The sequence below is a fragment of the Tenrec ecaudatus genome, chromosome 1, assembly GCF_050624435.1.
Source record: "Tenrec ecaudatus isolate mTenEca1 chromosome 1, mTenEca1.hap1, whole genome shotgun sequence".
Classification (NCBI taxonomy): Eukaryota; Metazoa; Chordata; class Mammalia; order Afrosoricida; family Tenrecidae; genus Tenrec; species Tenrec ecaudatus.
Window position 1 is genome coordinate 117201049 of NC_134530.1, and position 19414 is coordinate 117220462.

General features: G+C 37.2%; 1 protein-coding gene across 2 annotated transcripts in view; it reads right to left on the reverse strand.

Moving 5' to 3' along the window:
* The window catches only part of COL24A1 (collagen type XXIV alpha 1 chain), a 400055-nt gene that overhangs the window by 163546 nt on the left and 217095 nt on the right, over positions 1–19414 (reverse strand). For both annotated transcript variants that reach the window (XM_075557916.1, XM_075557926.1), the window contains exons 25-27: positions 12084–12137; positions 6225–6278; positions 500–553 (exon numbers count right to left, since the gene is read on the reverse strand). In XM_075557916.1, coding sequence (XP_075414031.1) covers positions 500–553; positions 6225–6278; positions 12084–12137 — 162 coding nt within the window. The remainder of the gene's footprint in view (positions 1–499; positions 554–6224; positions 6279–12083; positions 12138–19414) is intronic.

Sequence of the window (19414 nt, forward strand, 5' to 3'; positions counted from 1 at the left end):
AAAATATTTTGAAATGTAATATTATTTAATGAAGATTTATCCCCAATGAATTATATCTGATTGTGAATAGTTGTGAATTTTTAAGCAACACGTTGGAATTTATGCTTGTGATTTATGCTCATCCAATTGGTCTTGTTCCTCATTTGACCTCTGTCTTTCTTTTCTCATATGTGGTTATTCACAATAAAGTTTCAACATTTGAATTTTTAGTTTGGGGCTTCAGAATTAAAATAGGTTGTATTGATTATTAGAAACTAGTGATAAAATACACGAGGCCCTTCCAAAAATGTTCACAGAAAAGATCCCTTCTTTTTAAATTTCATTTTTCTAAGTTCGCTCATTATAGCAAATTGTAGTGAAGAAGTTCAAGATACTATGAAATACTCCATCAACTTACATTTGGCTCATTTTGCATTTAAAAAGCACAACATAATGAAAGTGATGGATTTGTACTTTAAAAGGTCATTCTAGAAGGAATCTTTATCTTTACCGTACTTACAGGTAAGCCCAGTGGACCCACGGGTCCTGGAATCCCAGGAGGACCAGGATATCCCTATAATTCACATAAAAATATAAAAGACAACATTTTCACCATGCCTCATTGTTTTAAGACGTACAAGTGAATAATTGTATAAATATTAACAGAATGTGACAACTTGATAAGATCTCTGCTTTATCGCCATGATTTAAGAGGCTTAATTGTAGGTACTACACAGTTCTAACCAAAAAAGAATGTATTAAATAAGAAAATAAAAAGCCTTCTATGTACCTTCAAAACCAAAACTAAATTCACTGCCATCTAGTTTGTCCTTATTCCTAACAATTCTGGAGAATAGGTGTTTGACACTGTAGGTGTTTGAATTCCTGCAGGCTCCTGCAGGTGTTTGACATTGTAAAGCTTGATGGCACAGAAGGCTTCATCTTTCCCTCGGGGTGACTGGTGGTTTCAAACTGCTGATCTTGCAGTTAGTAGCTCAACATGTAGCCCACCGGGGTCCACCTGCTAACACAGACACTATAAATTTGTTCATGGGAAGGCCTTGACCTAAAAAGTAAAACTAATAACCAGCCTATTCCAGAAGAAAAAAAATGCATCTTATCTGTCTATAGGTTGCATTATTGAAAACATAAATATATGTTATGTAGTTTATGGTATTTAGCAATATTATTTTTAGACAGGTCAGGGAATTGTATAATTTTCTTAAATAGATCAGTCCAAATGAGGTAGTCTGTCAAATCTTAGGACTCCAACACTTTGTGGTGTTAGCATTGATTCAGAATCTCTGTAGAAGTATCTGTTCTTGAAATTAATTAACTTTATATATATGCTACATTTGCTAACTGACAGCACTTGGAGATATCTAAAAACAATATTTTGAAGCATTTCTGATAATGCAAAAGTTGCAATGAAAGACACGCTGATAAAATGAGTTTATAGTATCATATACCACCAGATCATCACAAATATTTTCTAAAAGCAAGATTCCTCTACTGATAATTATTTGTTCACTTCTTATCATATTATGAAGCTGCTTAATAAAAAATGCAACTCAGATATAAAATTTTCCAATTTTTATTATCCTAAACATATGAGAAAATAAGATGAATTCTCTGAGTCTCATCACACAAATTCATGGAACACAAGGGCGACATATGTCACATAAATGATAAGACATAGAAGGCTATATTGAATCCTAATATGACTCTATTTTTCTGTGTGTGTGGTCTAATTCTCTTCAGACTATAAAACCCTACTTCTCATTATCTCCTATCTCATTAGCCGACATTTCATCTTTAGTTTTCTGAAATCTTGTGGTGGTTTGCTGTCTTTCCCCCGCATTAGCTGCAATCCGCTCAGGGTAATAGCACTTCCTCCATGGTCCCATTTCTATTTGTCCTTTCTGTCCCATCTGGTATTCGGAAACTCCTTTTGGGGAAGATTCAGACCTCAAGGCTGGAACGGTTCATTGTTCTGAGGAGCGAGTTCCTCTTGGGTTTTACTGTGCACTCTATAGGCCTGTTGTTCGACTGGAAGGTAATCCCCGGAGGTGGCTTCAGTCGCATTTGGAAGGCTGGTGGCTAGGGGCTGTAGTCTTGAGGGCTTCACCAGTTTCTATTAGACCAGTTTGGTCATTACATAATCTGGTGTCAATTTGGGACTTGAGAGGATTAAGAGTGAAGGGGTCTATCAATCCGGTCATAGCCAATGAGGCCTCTGTGTGGGCTTGGCCTTCTCCCGAGAATTCTGGGAACTCCTGGATTTCCTCCTTGAAGCAGAGAGATACACACACACTTTGTCTATGCTGACTCCCTGGAGAGACGCTCTACTGACAAGACACACGGCACTACACTGATAGACCCCATGCCTGGGAACTGGAGGAGCCACGTGGAGACCCCTGCCAGCGCTGAGATGCTTCTACCACCATTGGATCCACAAAACTCTGCACCCACTGGCCTGTGATCTTTCTGTACTCAGTGTCATTGCATGTGTTCCGTGAGTCTGAGAGGACTTTATGGACTGGTATTGGACAAATGGGCGAATATCGAACTTAGGACTTGATCTGGACTGGGATGGCATGTTTTTTCAATATTCAATTGCTCTTATATATAAACCTCAGCTCCTCATTTATACACATATGGTGTCTGAATTTGTTTCTCTAGTTCAGTGGTTCTCAGCTTTTGTAATGCCACCACCCTGTCATACAGTTCCTCATGTTTTGCTGACCCCCAACCATCAAATGATTTTTGTTACTACTTCCTAATTGTAATTTTGCTACTGTTATGAACTGGGTGATCCCTGTGAAAGGGTCATTAGCCCCCAAAAGGGGTCGTGCCCACAGGTTGAGAACCACTGCTCTAGTCTACCTGTACGACACAACCAGTAAATCTGGTCATTTTTATGGTTTTGAATTTTGGTCTACATTTTTCTCACCATATCCAGCCCCTTAGACTGTGAGCCCATAAAAAGCAATTGGTAGAGGTATCTCGGTACAATTTTGTTCTTCTGGTTTCAGGGTAGTGGAAGCTGTGGTTTGCGTGGTGCGTGAATATTTTGGATGCGCTGTTCCCTTGGGTTATTGCTTTTCTTTATTCTTCTTTGTTCTGGCAGGGACAGACCCAAAGTTGCACCTCAGATGGCCATTCACAAGTTTTAAGACCTGAGTCAGGACTCGCTAGAGTAGGCTAGAGAGCATTTCTACAGACCACCTTATCCAACAGACCCACATGTGCTCCAAGATTAGGGCCTGAATTACCCTGCACCCAGGGACTCAAGCCTGCAAAGTGTTTGGTTTTGGATAAGAAGTTTGTATAAATTTTGTGCATTCTACATGCTCTACTATCTACGCGGATACATTTGAAACACATACAGATATGTAGGTGGAAATGCCAACTGTCAAAACCATCCAACACCTGTCTAGCTTGCATGCCTAGCTATGTACCCATTTATTTATTAGTGTTCGTTAGTACTGTTATTGCAGGGTTGTGTGTGCAATAGTGTAAATACATAGGCTCCATCAAGGTCAAAACATGTCTGTAGGTGGCATATCCACCTCTCTAATCATTCGCTAAAGAATTTAGCAGTCTTTAATTTACACATCAAAACAACAGTGTTGGTGTTCGAGAGCTCGATCAGGATTATAGGATGAACACAGCAAGTTTCCTACCAAAATTCTCACAGGACAGCATTTACTGCCTCCGAGAATTAGCAGATACCTTATCACGGTGGAGAAAATCTCATTGACAGCCTTTTTCTCTTAATGCTGTTTCAATGAAAAAAAACCTCATTTTTATAATAAGCCCTCATGCTCATCCTTTGTCCTTCAAAACATCCATCATGATTTTTGTGTGCAATTTTTTTTAAAAAGCTGAAACAAACTCTGAGCTGACCTCTTTGCTTTGGATGGTTCAGCTGATCTCAAAGACACACTGTTTTGATTGGACTTGTTTTTTACGTATTGCGACAAGAATAAGGTCAGTGTCCAATGAGAGACTTTATCTGCTGTTATTTATGGATAGCAGAGACTTGTGTACACATGTTTTTCATTAAAAGATCATTTTATCGGGAGCTCTTACAACTCTTATTACAATCCATGCATCAATTGTATCAGGCATATTTGTACATATGTTGCCATCATTCTTTTCTAGACAATATATTTTGTTGAGTCATTGGTATCATCTCCTCTTTTTCCCCCTCCCCTCACCCTCATGACCCCTTGATAGATTATAAATTATTATTATTTTCACATCTCACACTGACCGCTGCCTCCTTTGCCCCATGGTTTATGTTGTTCTTCTCCCTGGAGGGGGTATGTGGCTATGTGTCAATCATTATGATTTGTTCCCTTTTGTCACCACCCCCTCTCCCTTCTGGTATCGCTATTCCCTTTCCTGTTCCTGGATTCCATGTGTCATGAACTCTTATCTCTTATCTATACTGTGTACATGCTCTGGTCTAGTCCGAAGTGAGAAGCAGCACTGGGGTCCTGATAGTGGGGGGTGAGGAAGCCTCACGGAACCAGAGGAATATTGTGTGTTTCATTGGTGTTTTACTGCGGTCTGGTTGACTCATCCCTTCCCAGTGACTCCTCTGTGGGGGGATGTTCCATTGCCTACAGGTGGGCTGTGGGTCTCTGCTCTGATCCCCCTCGTTCTCAAGTATATATATATATATATATATATATATATATAAAGAACCCATGCATGGATGGACTGGAACTTGTTTATGAGTCTCCTGGCGTCTTTCTTTGATTAGCTCATGTTATGTTGACCTCCTCCTTGCTGTATATTGCCTTTACCTAGACCCAAGTCAATACACAAATACTCTTTAGTGATTTTCTGCCCTCTTCTTCAGAGGGCTGATAGCCATCCAAGAATGTTTCTTTCTGTGTGTAAATCTTTTCTTGTATTTTTATAACAGTGGCCTCATACAATATTTCTCAGTGACTTATTTCACTCAGTATTAATGTCTTCCCGTTCCGTTCCATGTTAGAAGGTGTTTTGCGGATTCATTATTTGTCTTGTGCAATATTCCATTCTGTGTGTACTAAAATTTGTTTACCCATTCATTCATTGGATGGCGATTTAAAAATTGGCAGACTTTTAAATTGTTCCAACTTTTTGAAATTGTGACTAATGCTATGGCAAACATGGGTGTGCGTGCATCTATTTGGGTCTTATTTGGCTCTTATTTTTCTAGGACACATACCTATTAATGAGATTGCTGGATCATACAGGATCTTTATTTCCAGCTTTTCAAGGAAGTTTCCTGCCTTTAGCCAAAGTGATTGTAACAGTTCACATTCCTACCAGTAGAATCCTAAACTCCTCACAATCTCATCATCGTTTGCCATTTTGTTTCCTAATTTTTAAAATGAGTGCCATTGCTGTCAAGTTGAGATGCTATCTCATTATGGCTTTGATTTTCATCTTTCTGTTAATGAAGAAGCCCCTGCAGTGGGATATGTAATACGTGCCAGCTCAGCCACTCCAAACAGCAGACTTTCTACGCCTGTAACAATTTACAGTCTTGAAACCCCACAGGGGCCGTTCTATTTCCTACAGGGCCGCTGTGAGTCAGAGTGGACATGAAGGCAGTGTCCGATTTTGTTGCTGTTTAGGAGTTAATACCCTGAGCATTTCTTCATATGTCTTGGCCACCTGAGTGTCTTTTATCTGTTCATGTCTTCTGCCAATTTTAAATTTTGATATATATTTTTAGATGTGCTGAAGTTTTCTAAAATTTTAGAGTTTTTCCCCATGTCAGATATGACATTTCACATTACCTGACTGCTGATCGCATTGATGATCTACTTCTAGTAGTAACAAAAGCTTAGGTCTGAAGCTGGATGTGATGGTTAAGGTTTTGTGTCACCTGTGTGGACCATGATTTGGTAGTTAGTTATATAATGATTGAATTTATAATTATATGATGATATAGCTATCCTCCATATTTGGATAATGCTAATTCTTATATAATGATGTGGTCCTTAGAAGCTAACAATGAAGGAGTATGTATAAAATTTTTTACTAAACTTATTTTCATAATTTTTAATGCCACACAATATTCTGAAAGGTAAACTCTTAAGAGAAAACATGCTAAAATAAATTTACTCATAAAATAATATTTTTCAAGGCTTATATTCTAGTCAGGGCAATTCCAGCCGAGGAATGTTTTAACTATTTTAGGCTTTGGAAACATACTTTTCAATTCACTGGGTTCTTACCATGACACCTTTTTCCCCCTGGGGACCCAGGGGTCCTGGACTTCCACGCTCTCCCTTTTAAAACAACAAAGGAAAAAGAGGAATATTGAAATAAGTTGGTAGAGTTATACTTTATTTAGCTTATGCAGAAAAATGGTCAATCAGAATCATACTTTGCACATAAATCTTAGCACAACTTCCAATTATTTTTCATTTATAAGTTGTTAATGTTACCCAAATATTATAATATTTTAAAATATAATAAAAATTCTCTTAAGATGTTTTTCTTGAGATAAAAATCTAAGTCTTATTAAGATTAAGAAAGAACAGGAATTATGCATAAGTAATTAAAACTTAACATTAAGCATTTGTAAGCTTTGTAAGGAGAAAATTCTAACAACTTCATAGAGCACACAAAATATAAGAATATTGAAGGTACCAATGTCTATTATAAAAATGAAAGGTTTAATTTGTAGAATTATTGAGTAAAGCTATTTCTATAATCTATCCAACACAAGCATCACAGAAATAATTTTGGATATTCATGGTAATTAAATCTGAGTTAGCAGATTTATAGAATTTAATTGATTCATATTAACAGTCTCTGGATTATTAAAATTTTAGTAAAGAAGATTTGTCAAAGAACACAAGCAACTAAATTAGAATGAAGAAAGATAACTATAAAATGATCTATTTTTATCTGAACTCTCAATTTTATTTTTATTAGATTGATAATGTGAAAAAAAATCAATGAGTATAAGTTAATTATTTTCAATGTAACAAAGGAGAATCATGAAAAATGTAAACTTGTCTTCGATTTTTTAAGCAATTCTAAAGATGATGTTAACAAAAATTAAAAATTATTAGATGATAACACAATTTTAACTGCATTGTACTGATTCTAAATCCAGATGAAAAGAAATCAAGAAAGATTTACAAGAGCCTGGGGAGACTTGTGGAGAAAGCAATGCAGCTGAGTCTTATGGTTTGGGTTGTAATAAATAAAGGGAGAGGACATTATAAACTAAGAAAATCATAAGTCTGTGAAGAGGAACAAGTACATTATATGTAAGGAAAGGGAGAGAGGAAGTTATACATTAGAAAATTTATTAAATAAGCTGATTAAGTTAAAACTAAGTCATCTCTTAACAGCAAAGTGGAGGAGTCTGCAGGGTGTAGCAACAAGGAGCCAATTGTGCTCTTCAATAAGGTCCATCATCATGACCCACAAAAATTAGCATTCTAGAATAGGATGTAAGGTCAAGATACGGAGAAAGGAGAAAACAGCACAGAACATATGGCTGAGGGTAGATTTAGGTACGATATAACAGGGTCTATCTAAGGGGATAGCACTGAACTAACTAATTTAAAAGCTCAATGGGAAAAGTGGATCGGTTACCACTACCATCATCATCACTGCCATTCGATTGATTCTAACTCATGGCGACTCTATGCAGGAAAGGGCAAAACTGCCGCTTGGGGTTTCTGGGACTGTCAATCTTTACACGAGCAGAAAGCTTTGTCTTTCTCCTGATACATATACTGACTTTTATTAGAATTTAAAATTCCCATGGAAATAACTGGGGTATTGTTTAGTTCACTTCCAGTCTTGACTTTACTTAGTTTCAGTCATGCGTCGCTGAAAGTCCAGGGTATGATCTGTGAAATAGAACATTATATAATTTGGATGTTGTGCATATACCATATCATAGTTGGGTCTTGCTTTTTTCTTTAAGCATCTAGAGCAAGCATCTTGTCTTTGCAGTGATCACCGAAATGTTGAGCGGGGATCACTTTTGCGTTTGGTCCTCAACCCCTATGACCAGCAAGTTCCCCATGTCTGACAGAGGCACCTCTCATGTTCTCTTTAGCTCTTCAGCTTCCAGTGGAGCTCGGCTTTAGCAGTTTAAAGAAATCTTTCTTTGTATTTGAGGGCTGTCATGTTTGTAGGGCGTGTCATGCCTAAATTGTGAACAATAGCTCGATGTGATTTTCCACCTTTGTTCTGTTAAATAACCCTTCTTTTCATTTTCAAATCGACGATTCTTTTTTGACTATTGCTAATGCTATCACGAGCTCTGCTTTTGCTGCGAGAATCATGATGCATTTCACAGTAATATTTTCAAAAGAAAATTAAACAGAGAGATAATGCTGCAAATTCAAGAAATACATTATACACAAGATTGGATGTGTCTGCCTACAAGACAAAGTAGACATTGTTACCTGGTAAAACTTTTTAGATAGAAAATACAGTCCAGGATATACATATGCCCGTAACATATGCATCTGTTTTGACTATCAAGACATATATCTGGTGATACATAAACTGTACAATCCTATGCCTGGCTATATAATGTATACAAAAGACACGAGGTTCATTTTTAAATGTGTTTAGTACAGGGAGCTGTTACATTTACTACCTACCATTCTCTGACCTGGATTTCTGAATTCTATAATGACTTCCTGGGACCACAGAAGTGTATGCACTTGAACATTGCCCAAATAGAAATGATGTAGCACGTGACTGTACTTTCAACTAGTAGCCATTTTCAGCAAGTGCCGGAATACTATGCTCAGTTCATATTCAGCAAGCCAGGTTGCAGTCAAATGCCTAAACTTTATGGTTTATTACCCCTTTGACCAATATAAAGTATCCATCCAGTTAACTTGAAAAAAATCAAAATATGCTCTTATGGGTTCCAATAATGACTTTTTATTTTCATAAAATATCCTAAATCTGGACCTCAACATGGAAAATCACTCTTGAGGTAATGATTTCTAGGTAATGTTTAACCAAACTCTAATTTCCATCATGTTATCCAGATTTACCCTATTGGATTCTAACTGGCAATAAAGAGATTGTGACTGAGACTTGGATCAGCAAAAGTGATAACTTATTCTTCTCCTTGAAAATGGTATCCTATGGGGAGTTTGATCTCATAAAGGAGCTTTAAATAATATTTTCCAGCCATAAACCTAGATTGCTAGTTTCACTTTTGTGTCTTCAGATCACAACTTTACAAACAAAAAGGTACTCTATCATTTAAAAGCAGAAATATATAATTTATTAATGTAAACTAAACATATTTACAACATTCACTATAGGTAATCTGTTCAAAATTATACTTAACTTCTATTATAAAATATGACACGAGGAAGCAACATCATGAAAAAATGGCTGAGTAAGAAATTTCAGGTATCAATCCTATCTTTAAAAGAATCAATAGGTGGAAACAATCATAATAATCTTTTAAAATTCTGAACACCGGTCAGCTACTTAAGCAATCAGCTAATGAAGAGAGAAGGTGCTGGCCTTCAGCAAGGGTGAGCCAGCTACCATGCCCTTGACTCAACTGCAGTCTTGGGGATGGCAGTCGGTGTTCTTAGAGTAGCTGACTGGAGCGAGATGGTCAGTAAGAAGGCTGTCCTCTAAGGGCTTGGCACTGTGTGTGTTTTGGTCCGTCTGACAGTTCCCCAAGATGCAAGTGCCGAGACTTGTTTTTATTTTGACCCTCTCAGGCACCTTCCCAGCAGCATTTTATAAAAATTTAACAAGATTTCCTTTTTAATCCCAAAAAGTTTTAAGAAAATGCCTGTCAAGTCATTAGACCATTCATAGAAATAACCGAACAGAAACTTGTGTCCATAACCAATAGGGAATACAGATATCATAACTATAGTTTGGAAAAGTCACTGAGCAAATAGAGAACTAACTGCAGCCCTCAGCAAGCAACAGAAATATTGAAGGAGATGATCTTGTCTCAAGAGTTACCACATTACAATTCCCAAACATCCATATTTCATTTTAAGAAGTACAAGTATAGAAAGGAAGAGGAAAACATGGTTCACTCATAGAATAGAACAGAACTTGACAGAAATTATGTATGGAAAAGCTGGGAAATGAGAAATAATTAGTCAAAAATGTTAACACAATATATGTTTACTAATGGAATCCACAATGAAAGAGTGAAACGAAGCCAGGAGCAAGTTGTGTGGGCAATTAGGGAATATCAGTAAAGAGACAGAAGCTTCACAAAAGAACCAAACAGAAATTCTGGAGTAGAAAGTGCAACAGACAAATTAAAAACAAGCAGCCAAAGCAAAACGATCATGATAGAGAGAATCAGTGAACGTACGTAGAAGACAATTGAAATGATCTAACCTGACAAGTAGGAAGAAAAAGATAATGAAAGACAAATGGAACCAGAGAAATTGTGGGACACTATTAAATGCAATGGCACATGTATCCTGAAGGGTGCAAAGAAGAAAAGGGATATATATATATATATATATATATACACATATATTTAATACACAACATACACATAAACATTACTGTGGAAATACTGCATATACGATATATGTTTATTATGCTGGATGCCTATATTTGCATGTGATGTAAATACTGACACTAGACTTCCCAAGTTCAATGAAAGACATGATGTTACACATCCAAAAAATGCAATAAAATATAATCAGGACGAACTCGAGCTGCATACTGCTATGAATTCTAATCAAATTGTTGAAAGGCAAAGAAAAAGAGACTCTTCAAAGCAGGAAGAGAGAAAATGACTTGTCATCTAAAAAGGTGTTCAATAAAATTTACATGTTTCTCATCAGAAACCATTGAAGCCCAAATACAATAAGATTCCAAGCTTAAAATCCTGAAAGAAATAAAACTAAGAATTTTCTAAGCTATTTCTGCCTAAGCTATTCTTAAGTAATGGAGAAATTAGGCATTCTCTGATAAGCATGAAGTCAAATTGTCATGGCTTTTGATTTGTTAAAGTTTAAGCATGGCATAAAAGCAAATGCAAGAAAGGAAAAAGGACAAATTGAACTTCATGAAACTTAAACTAATTTTGTGCACCAAAGGACGCTATATCGTCAAGAGGATGGGAGAATTATTTGTAAATCAGGAAAGTGTTTAATGTGTAGAATGTATAAAAATTTCCTACATTCACCAATAAAAAGACAACATAATCACAAACAGGGTAAAGGACTTGTGAATCGACATTTCTTCAAAGAAGAGATACAAAGGGCGAGTAAGAACATGAAAAGATGTTCAACATTATTAGTTGTGGGACAAATGCAGATAAGAATCATAGCAATACACCCCTTTATACCTACTAGACTATTGAAAATAACTGTTTTTTAAAATGGAAAATGGAATGCTGGCAGGGATGTCTATTCCTGTCTGGAATTCGGAATGCTACAGCCGCTGTGGAAAAGCAGTTTGGTGGTTGCTCAAAACCTTCCACAAAGCACTCCCATATGATTCAGCACTTTAGTCCTAAAATATACTCAAGGGGATTAAAATAGGGACGCTCCTGCACACTTGCATGTGAGTGCTTGTGCCTGAGTCACAATAGTCCAAAGCTGAAAAGAACCCAAATGAACGGATGAATAAAGTAAGGTATGCCAACCCAATGGAATATTATTCAGCCATAAAAGAGAATAAGGTTTTGATACAGCAATTGAGAATCTTAAAGATATTGTCCTAAGTAAAATAGGCCAGAAACAAAAGGGAAATTATGATTCTACTTATATAAACTATATGTAACAGGCAAATTCAGAGACAGAAACAGAAGTTCAAGGGACTGGGGTGTGGGGCAGGCCGAGGAGGAGTGGAGAGTTATTTCTTAATGTGCACAGGGTTTCTGTCTAGGGGGAGGAAATGGTTAAAAGTTTTAGAAGTAGTGGTCATGATTATTCAATACCGTGGATATAATTAATTATACTGAATTAGACATTTAAAAGTATTTAAAATGGAAATGTTCATGTTATACATATTTTACCACAGTAGAAAATGTCATAAAAATACCTCTACTTTGCATTTAGTTAAGAGCCTTTATATTGAATAGAATAATAAATAATTACCTTTTCACCGGTGATTCCAGATATCCCAACTTCTCCAGGCAAGCCAATAGGTCCCTTTTAGGAAAAATATAATAGAAAATACAGATATATTTCATTGCTAGTCTAGAATCCACATGTATACTTTGTTTTTTCCTAAGTTATCCTAAATATTATATTGGAATAAATTTATTGCTAGTATAGGTGTAGAGCTTTTGATTTCACATTAGAATTTACCAAACCATCAGTCATCAACCAATACACAAGAGGGCTTCAAAAATTCATGTAAAGATGGAATAGAAAGGTAATGGAATTTTTTTTCACAAACTTTTGTAAACCTCTTTGTTTGAGTGCCTATGTAACGTGTGCTAGGCACTGCGCCAGGATGCACGGAGTCTCAAGTCATAGAGGAATCCAAACACAGTCTCTGTCCTCATGGTGCTTACAATCTCAGGAACGTTATAAAACATCTTGCAGTGTTCACAGGCGGGTACTTAATTTGGCCACCTTAGTTTAAGGAAACATTTCTGTTACTTCTTTCTTTGAAAATACCTCAATACATGAAATAATAGCTCATTTCTGTCCATTCATTTATTCAGACATTATGTGGTGCTTACTTTATTTGCTGAGATTTCATTACTAAGAAATACAGCCTCTGTGAGGCCAAATGTTTTGTAACAGAGATAAAAACAACTAAATTTAAAATCAAGTGTTTATTAATTGTGCTGAAAGTTCACAAAAGAAACAACTATGATGTTGAGAGAGGAGATCCAAGAGAACCACTCTAGGAAAGATGGCAGAGATGGGACATTTCACTCGAGAACCAAAGAATGAAAAACTGGACAGCAGAGAAGGGGGGAAGGGAGACTCCGGATAGGGCAAGATATGACAAAAAAACTATGTATAAATTACCAAGGGCATATGAGGGAGGGGGGAATGGGGAGGGAGGAGGGGAAAAAAAAGAGGACCTGATGCAAGGGGCTTAAGTGGAGAGCAAATGCCTTGAGAATGATTGGGGCAGGGAATGTATGGATGTGCTTTGTACAATTGATGTATGTATATGTATGGATTGTGGTAAGAGTTGTATGAGTCCCTAATAAAATGTAAAGGAAGAAAAGAGAAAAAAATGATTATGGCAAAGACTGTACAGATGTGCTTTATACAATTGATGTATGTATATATATGAACCGTGAAAAGAATTGTATGAGCCCCAATAAATTGTTAAAATTAAAAAATATATATATCATGGCTTGGGTCAGTCACATCTTAGTCCTCAGTGACAGCTTTGCTTTTTAACATTTTAAAGATGTCTTTTTCAGCCAATTTGATCAATGCCACTCAAGGTTTGATTTCTTGACTGCAGCTTCTATGGGTGTTGATTGTAAATCCACACAAAATAAAATCATTGATAAAGTTAAAAAAAAAAAAGAAAAACTGGACAGTCATTCACATGAAGGAAGGAAGAATGACAGAATCAGACTGACATCGTTCTCCCATGAAATGGAGCTTGCACGTCTTTTGGTTAGCTTTCAAACAATTTGAGCTCGATCCCACTGGGACTCCTGGAGTATTTAAAAATATGTCTTAAGTATGTATGTATTCATAACACCTTTATTGACGTATCACTCACACACCATACAATCCATGTTTTGAATATAGTAGAATTGTGCCGCCATCACAACTGATTCTAGAACATTTTCTTCATTCTTATACTCATTGTTACAAGGTTACCATTTTCTCCCAATCTTCCCCGCCACAACCCTAAGAGAATATTATTTTAGTTCCTGCCTCTGTAGATTTACCCACCCTAGCTTTTATGTATGAAAAATCATATAAAAAACGCCCAACAGGAACAAAGTAAAATGCAGAGAAACCTCGGTCCAAAAGATACGAGAAAATAATTAAAAAATAGAGCAAATTTAAAATGGCGCAAAAGGAAAAACAAATGATGAGATGTTAAATTTTAACTTAACTGTTATCTGCATTAATTCACTTTCTGATGCACTCTGCTTGAGGGCAAGACTGTTTACATCCCTGGTCAATGGTCCAAGGGATTTCAATGGAGGCTTAATTTAAGTGAGACTCTGTGACTTGATTTTGGGCTTTCACGATCGTCCATTAGCCTTCTGCAAAGAAGGCCCTCAGAATTTCAGCTCAAATACAATTCCCTCCTCTGACTTGGATTTTATTGTTTACAATCATTGGATCACATTCTGTGTGGGCTTGGCTGGCACCTCAATAGGATTACTTGTTTTAAGACATGCTTTTAATAAACCAGATGCTACTCTTTCTCATAACTGGGCATTGTTTACTTTCCTTACCACACTTTGCTATAGCACCCATACCTTCATTGACCCCCTTCATGAGGACAAGTATCGAGGTATCTCAGAGTAGTTTAAGTGTAAATAACCCATGAATACAACCTGTCAGTAACACTGCTTCAAAGTGAACACAATTTGTATTATCTACTTTCAGCTCTAGGAGTTGTTTATTATTCCTCTTTCAAGCATTATAGAAAGCAAAAGAACAACACAGAACACGTTTAAGAAAAATGCATGATTTTCCTATCTCTAATCACAAGGTGGCTATTTTATATTTTACTTGAAGATGTGTGAAACATTTTCTTTCTCAATAGCCATCAAGCAAAGATACTGCTTGCCATTGTTAGGTGCTTTCGAGTTGGTTCTGGCTCACAGTGCCCCTAAGCATACCATCCCTGGGTCATCATCTGAGTCCAGGGTTTCAGCCTCTGTGGCAATCCATCTTGTTGAGGGTCTTCTTCTTTTTCAACTGATCTTCTGTTTTGTTGGGCATGATGTCTCCGGGAACTGGTCTACAGGAGGTGAGATGAAGTCTTGCCATCCTCCCTTCCAAAGAGAAGTCTAAATGTACTTCTAAGAGATTGTTTTTGTTCTTCTGGAAGTCCATGATATATTCAATATTTTCCACCAATACCACAATCTAAAGACATTAATTCTTCTTTGATCGTCCTTATTTGTCTTCTGGTTTTTGTATGCATATGAAACCATTGAAGAGATCATAACTTGGACCGGGTGCATTGTAGTCCTCCAAAGTGACATATTTGGTTTTCATAATAGAAGCCTTTGGAAACAAAGTTACCCAATGCAGCACACATCTGATCTTTTGTCTGCTTCTTCCTTGGGCATTGATTGTGCATCCAAGTAAATGGAAAACCTTGCTTAGTATATTAGGATATAATGCTAGGTTTTATAGAGAAATAAAACCATTGACACATATGTATAAGAAAGAACTTTATGTTAAGAAGTAATTTTTTTCCATTAAGAATTAATCACAGCCCAGTGCAAGTCAATTCCATGGGTCTGATGCTAACCAAAGCTCTCTTCAGACTCACAAAGTTGCAGGCTGATGGCACAGAAAGGTCGTGTGATATCACAGTCCAGTGTGTCGGAGTTTCATGGAACCATGGCCAGTGGGAACATAGCAAAGTTCCCAGGTTGATTTCCAGGGTCAACGGCCTACGTATGGTCACCTCTGGAGGCAGACAAAGAATCCAAGCAAGTTGGGAGGGTGGAGGGCCAGTGAGCCAGAGAGAAGTTTTCACTGTCTCTCTTATAAAAAGACTACACCTTCAAGCAGTTATCACCAGACTTTACCTGATTGACAGATTGGACCCCCCTCCTACCTTTACACTAGTACCATCAAGCTCGCATGAAGTTTAAATGTCCCACATACTTTTATATACAGGGTAAAAAATCAGAAATAAGTGACTTGTTGCATTGAATACAACAATATCCCAGGCACGATTTTCTTCATATATCCATGTTCGCATCTATGTTCTGATCCATATCAGTTATATTTATGAAAAGAGTGGTAATGGGCACGTAAATGCTTATTAAGTACTATGTGCCTCATTTAATCTTCATACTTATCACATGAGGTATTATCTCAATTCACCTTTTACACACGAGGCAATAAGTTAAGTATCTTGATGGCGTCTCACTCACTGACTCCCTCCCTCCCAGTAAGTTGTTTCCGACTCAAAGATGGTGAAACTTTTGGACAGAATAGAAGCACCCCTGTGGGTTTCTGAGACTGTAAATCTTTATAGAAATAGAGAACTTCTTGATGAGGTAGATGAGTCTTTACAGGCTGAGTATAAATGACAATTCAATATTGAAATGTGGCTAATCCAAGTTGACATTTGCTCTAAGTGTCAAATACACAGCAGAATTTGAAAAGATAGCACAAAAATAACAATTATAATGACCATTTATATTTATTGTTGTTGATAGGTGCCACTGCGTACAACAGAATGAAATACTGTCTGGTCCTGGCCATCCTCACATTGCTCTTTGGTTTGAGACCATATTGGCAGTCTCTGTCTCAGACTGTTTTGTCCAGGGTTGTCTTTTTTTTTTAAGCTGCCCTAAACTTTACCAAGCATCATGGCCTTCTCTAGGGATTGGTCTCTCCTGTTAGCATGTTCAAAGAAGGTGCGATGAAGTCTCCCCATTGTAGCTACCAAAGTGCAATCTGGCTGGACTTCTTCCAAAACAGATTTATATGTTGTTTTGGCAGTTCTTGGCACTTTCAACATTCTTTCACTAGCAGCATGATTCAAATGCATCAGTTCTTCTTCTGTCTTCATTATTCAGTGTCCAACTTCCACATGGATATGAGGGAATGGAAAATACCATGGTGCGGGTCTAGCGCACCTTAACCCTAAAAATAACATCTTTGATCTTCAACACTCTAAAGAGGTTTTGTGAAGCAGATTTACCCAATGCAGTGCATCCTTTGATCTCTTGAGTGCTGTTTCCAGGAGGATTAACTGTGCATGAGGAAATCCTTGACAACATCATTTTTTCTCCATCTACCATGATGATACCTACTAGTCCAATAGTTAGAGTTTTGTTTTTTAACATTAACTTTTAATCCACATTGAAGACTGCAGTCCTTGATCTTCATCAGCAAATGGTTCAAGCCCTCAATGTCGTTTAGCTAGGCTGTGTTATTTGTGTACTGCAGGTTGTGAATAAGCCTTTCTCCAATGCTGATGCCACATTCTTCTTCAAAGAATCCAGCGTCTCTGATGATGTTCTCAGCACACAGACTGAATAAGTCTAGTGAAGGACTCCTACTCTGATGCACATATTTTCTGATTTTATTCCATGCAGTATTCCCTTCATCTAGTCACACGCTGCCTGTTGACCCACGGACAGCTTCCTCATGCACTCAATGAAGTGTCTGGGATCCACATTCTTCTCAAAGCTATCCATAATTTGTTTTGATTCATGCAGTCAAATGCCTTTTCACAATCATAACACACAAGTAAACAGCTTTCTGATGTTTTCTGCTTTTAGCCAAGATATAGCTGATATCAGTAATGATGTCTATGGGTCCACATCTTTGCCTGAAACTGGCCTAAACCTCTAGCAGCTCCCTGTCAATATACTACTGCCATTGTTGGAAGATCTTCAGCAGAATTGCATTTGCATGCAAAACAAATGATATTGTTATATAATTTGAGCATTATGTTGGCTTCCCTTTCTCTGGAAGGGGTGCAATATGCGTCTCTTTCAATACGCTGGCCAAGCAGCTGTCTTCCAAGTTTCCTGGCATGGATGAGTGAATGTCTCTAGTGCTTCACCTGTAGAAACATTTCCATGGGGAATCCATCAATTCCTAGAGCCTTGTTTTTAGCTAACGCTTTCCCTTTATTTTGTTTTCAATGATATTATTTTGTACATACTGTGTTAAATAAAATGCTACTATAATTAATTTCACTTGTTTCTTTTTACCTTTTTAAAAAGGACTATTAGAAAAAATTAAATTGTATATATGGTTTCTAATTATATTTCTGTATTGTTGATTTATAAGGGTAGATAGTATGCTAATGCTTATATTTGATCAGAAATGAGAAAATAATTTAAGCTGTGGTTGTCAAGTTAAGTAACAGTGAATACTTTTACTCTGAAGGAATCAGTAGTTAATAGTTAATTGAATCTGAACCCAAGTTAAGTAAGAGTGAATACTTCTACTCTGAAGTAACCGGCAGTTAATAGTTAATTAAATCTGAGCTTGACCAATGAAAGAGAACTGTCTTCTTTTAGATAATAAAACACAGTCTTTTTTTTTTCTAGTCCCTCCCTCATCCTCGCCACTCTGTCCCCTCCCTCTAAAATAGCAGTCTTAAAAGAAACTAGTCTTGATCAAGGGTAAAAAGAGAAACAAAAGTGTGATAAGCAGGTATATTGTGCCAGTATGGCCAATGAACACATGTGGGATTAATTGAAGGGCGGGGAGATAAATGGCTCCGTGAGCCTTGCCCATCTTGTCTCTTGCTCTTTGATCATCAGACTAGTGTGTGGCTGCCTTGCTCGTTCTGTGCTTCCATTTGCAAGCTACACTACCTGTGGAACATCTAACCCATGGACTGTGTCGTTGTAATTTGAGGTTTCTTCTAGACCTGCTTTGCCACACAATTGGAATATACATCTCTTGAGCTTGGGACTGTCGGACCCTGTCATCTGGCTGACTGTTGGTGACCTACGTTGCTGTTTACTGCCTGTGCCCAGATAGCCTGGATTTCTCTACAGAGGACTACCTGGCTGCCCTCAAGACTTGAAGGACTGCCAGTGCTGTCTCATGGAAGTGAGTTGCACTGAGCCATTTGTATTGCTTTATAGATTAATTGACTGTTTATTTCTTATGTTATCTATCTAAATATATAAAATGATTAGCATTTTGGTTTTGTCTCTCTAGAGAACCCCGTCTAACATAAAAACTACCACAACATATGATTTAATTGCGTGAACAGTGTAGAGCCAATGTGGCTGTCCACACATTGACAATGCATGCTAGAAGACAATATCACCAACACACATATTCTTGCTTGGCTGAAGCACCTTCTCAGCCGCTAAAATGGAGATTTTACATGACAATATTCTCCATTAAAATTGTATGGCCCAGGTCCCCCATCTCATAGAAAATTGACCGTATTATATGTATTCAGGTGGCTGTTTAGTGTCAACACTTCGGAGTACAGCGCTGGGATCATGTGTCTTTCTTGCAGGTCTAAGTCTGGCAGTTACAAATTCCCTTAATTTCTGTTTATCTGGGAAAAATCCCAATTTCCCCCTCACTTTTGAATGAAAATTTTGCTGGGTAAATTATTTCTGGTTCATAGTTATTTTCTTTCAAGCGTTTGTATACGTCACCCCATTACCTCTTGCCTGCATAGTTACTGTTGAGAAATCAGCACGTACCCTTATTATAAGTGAAATTTCCCTTTTCTCACGCTGCTTTCAAAGGTCTCTTTATCTTTGCACCTGGTGAATTCTATTATGATATGTCTTGAGGTGTTTCTCTTA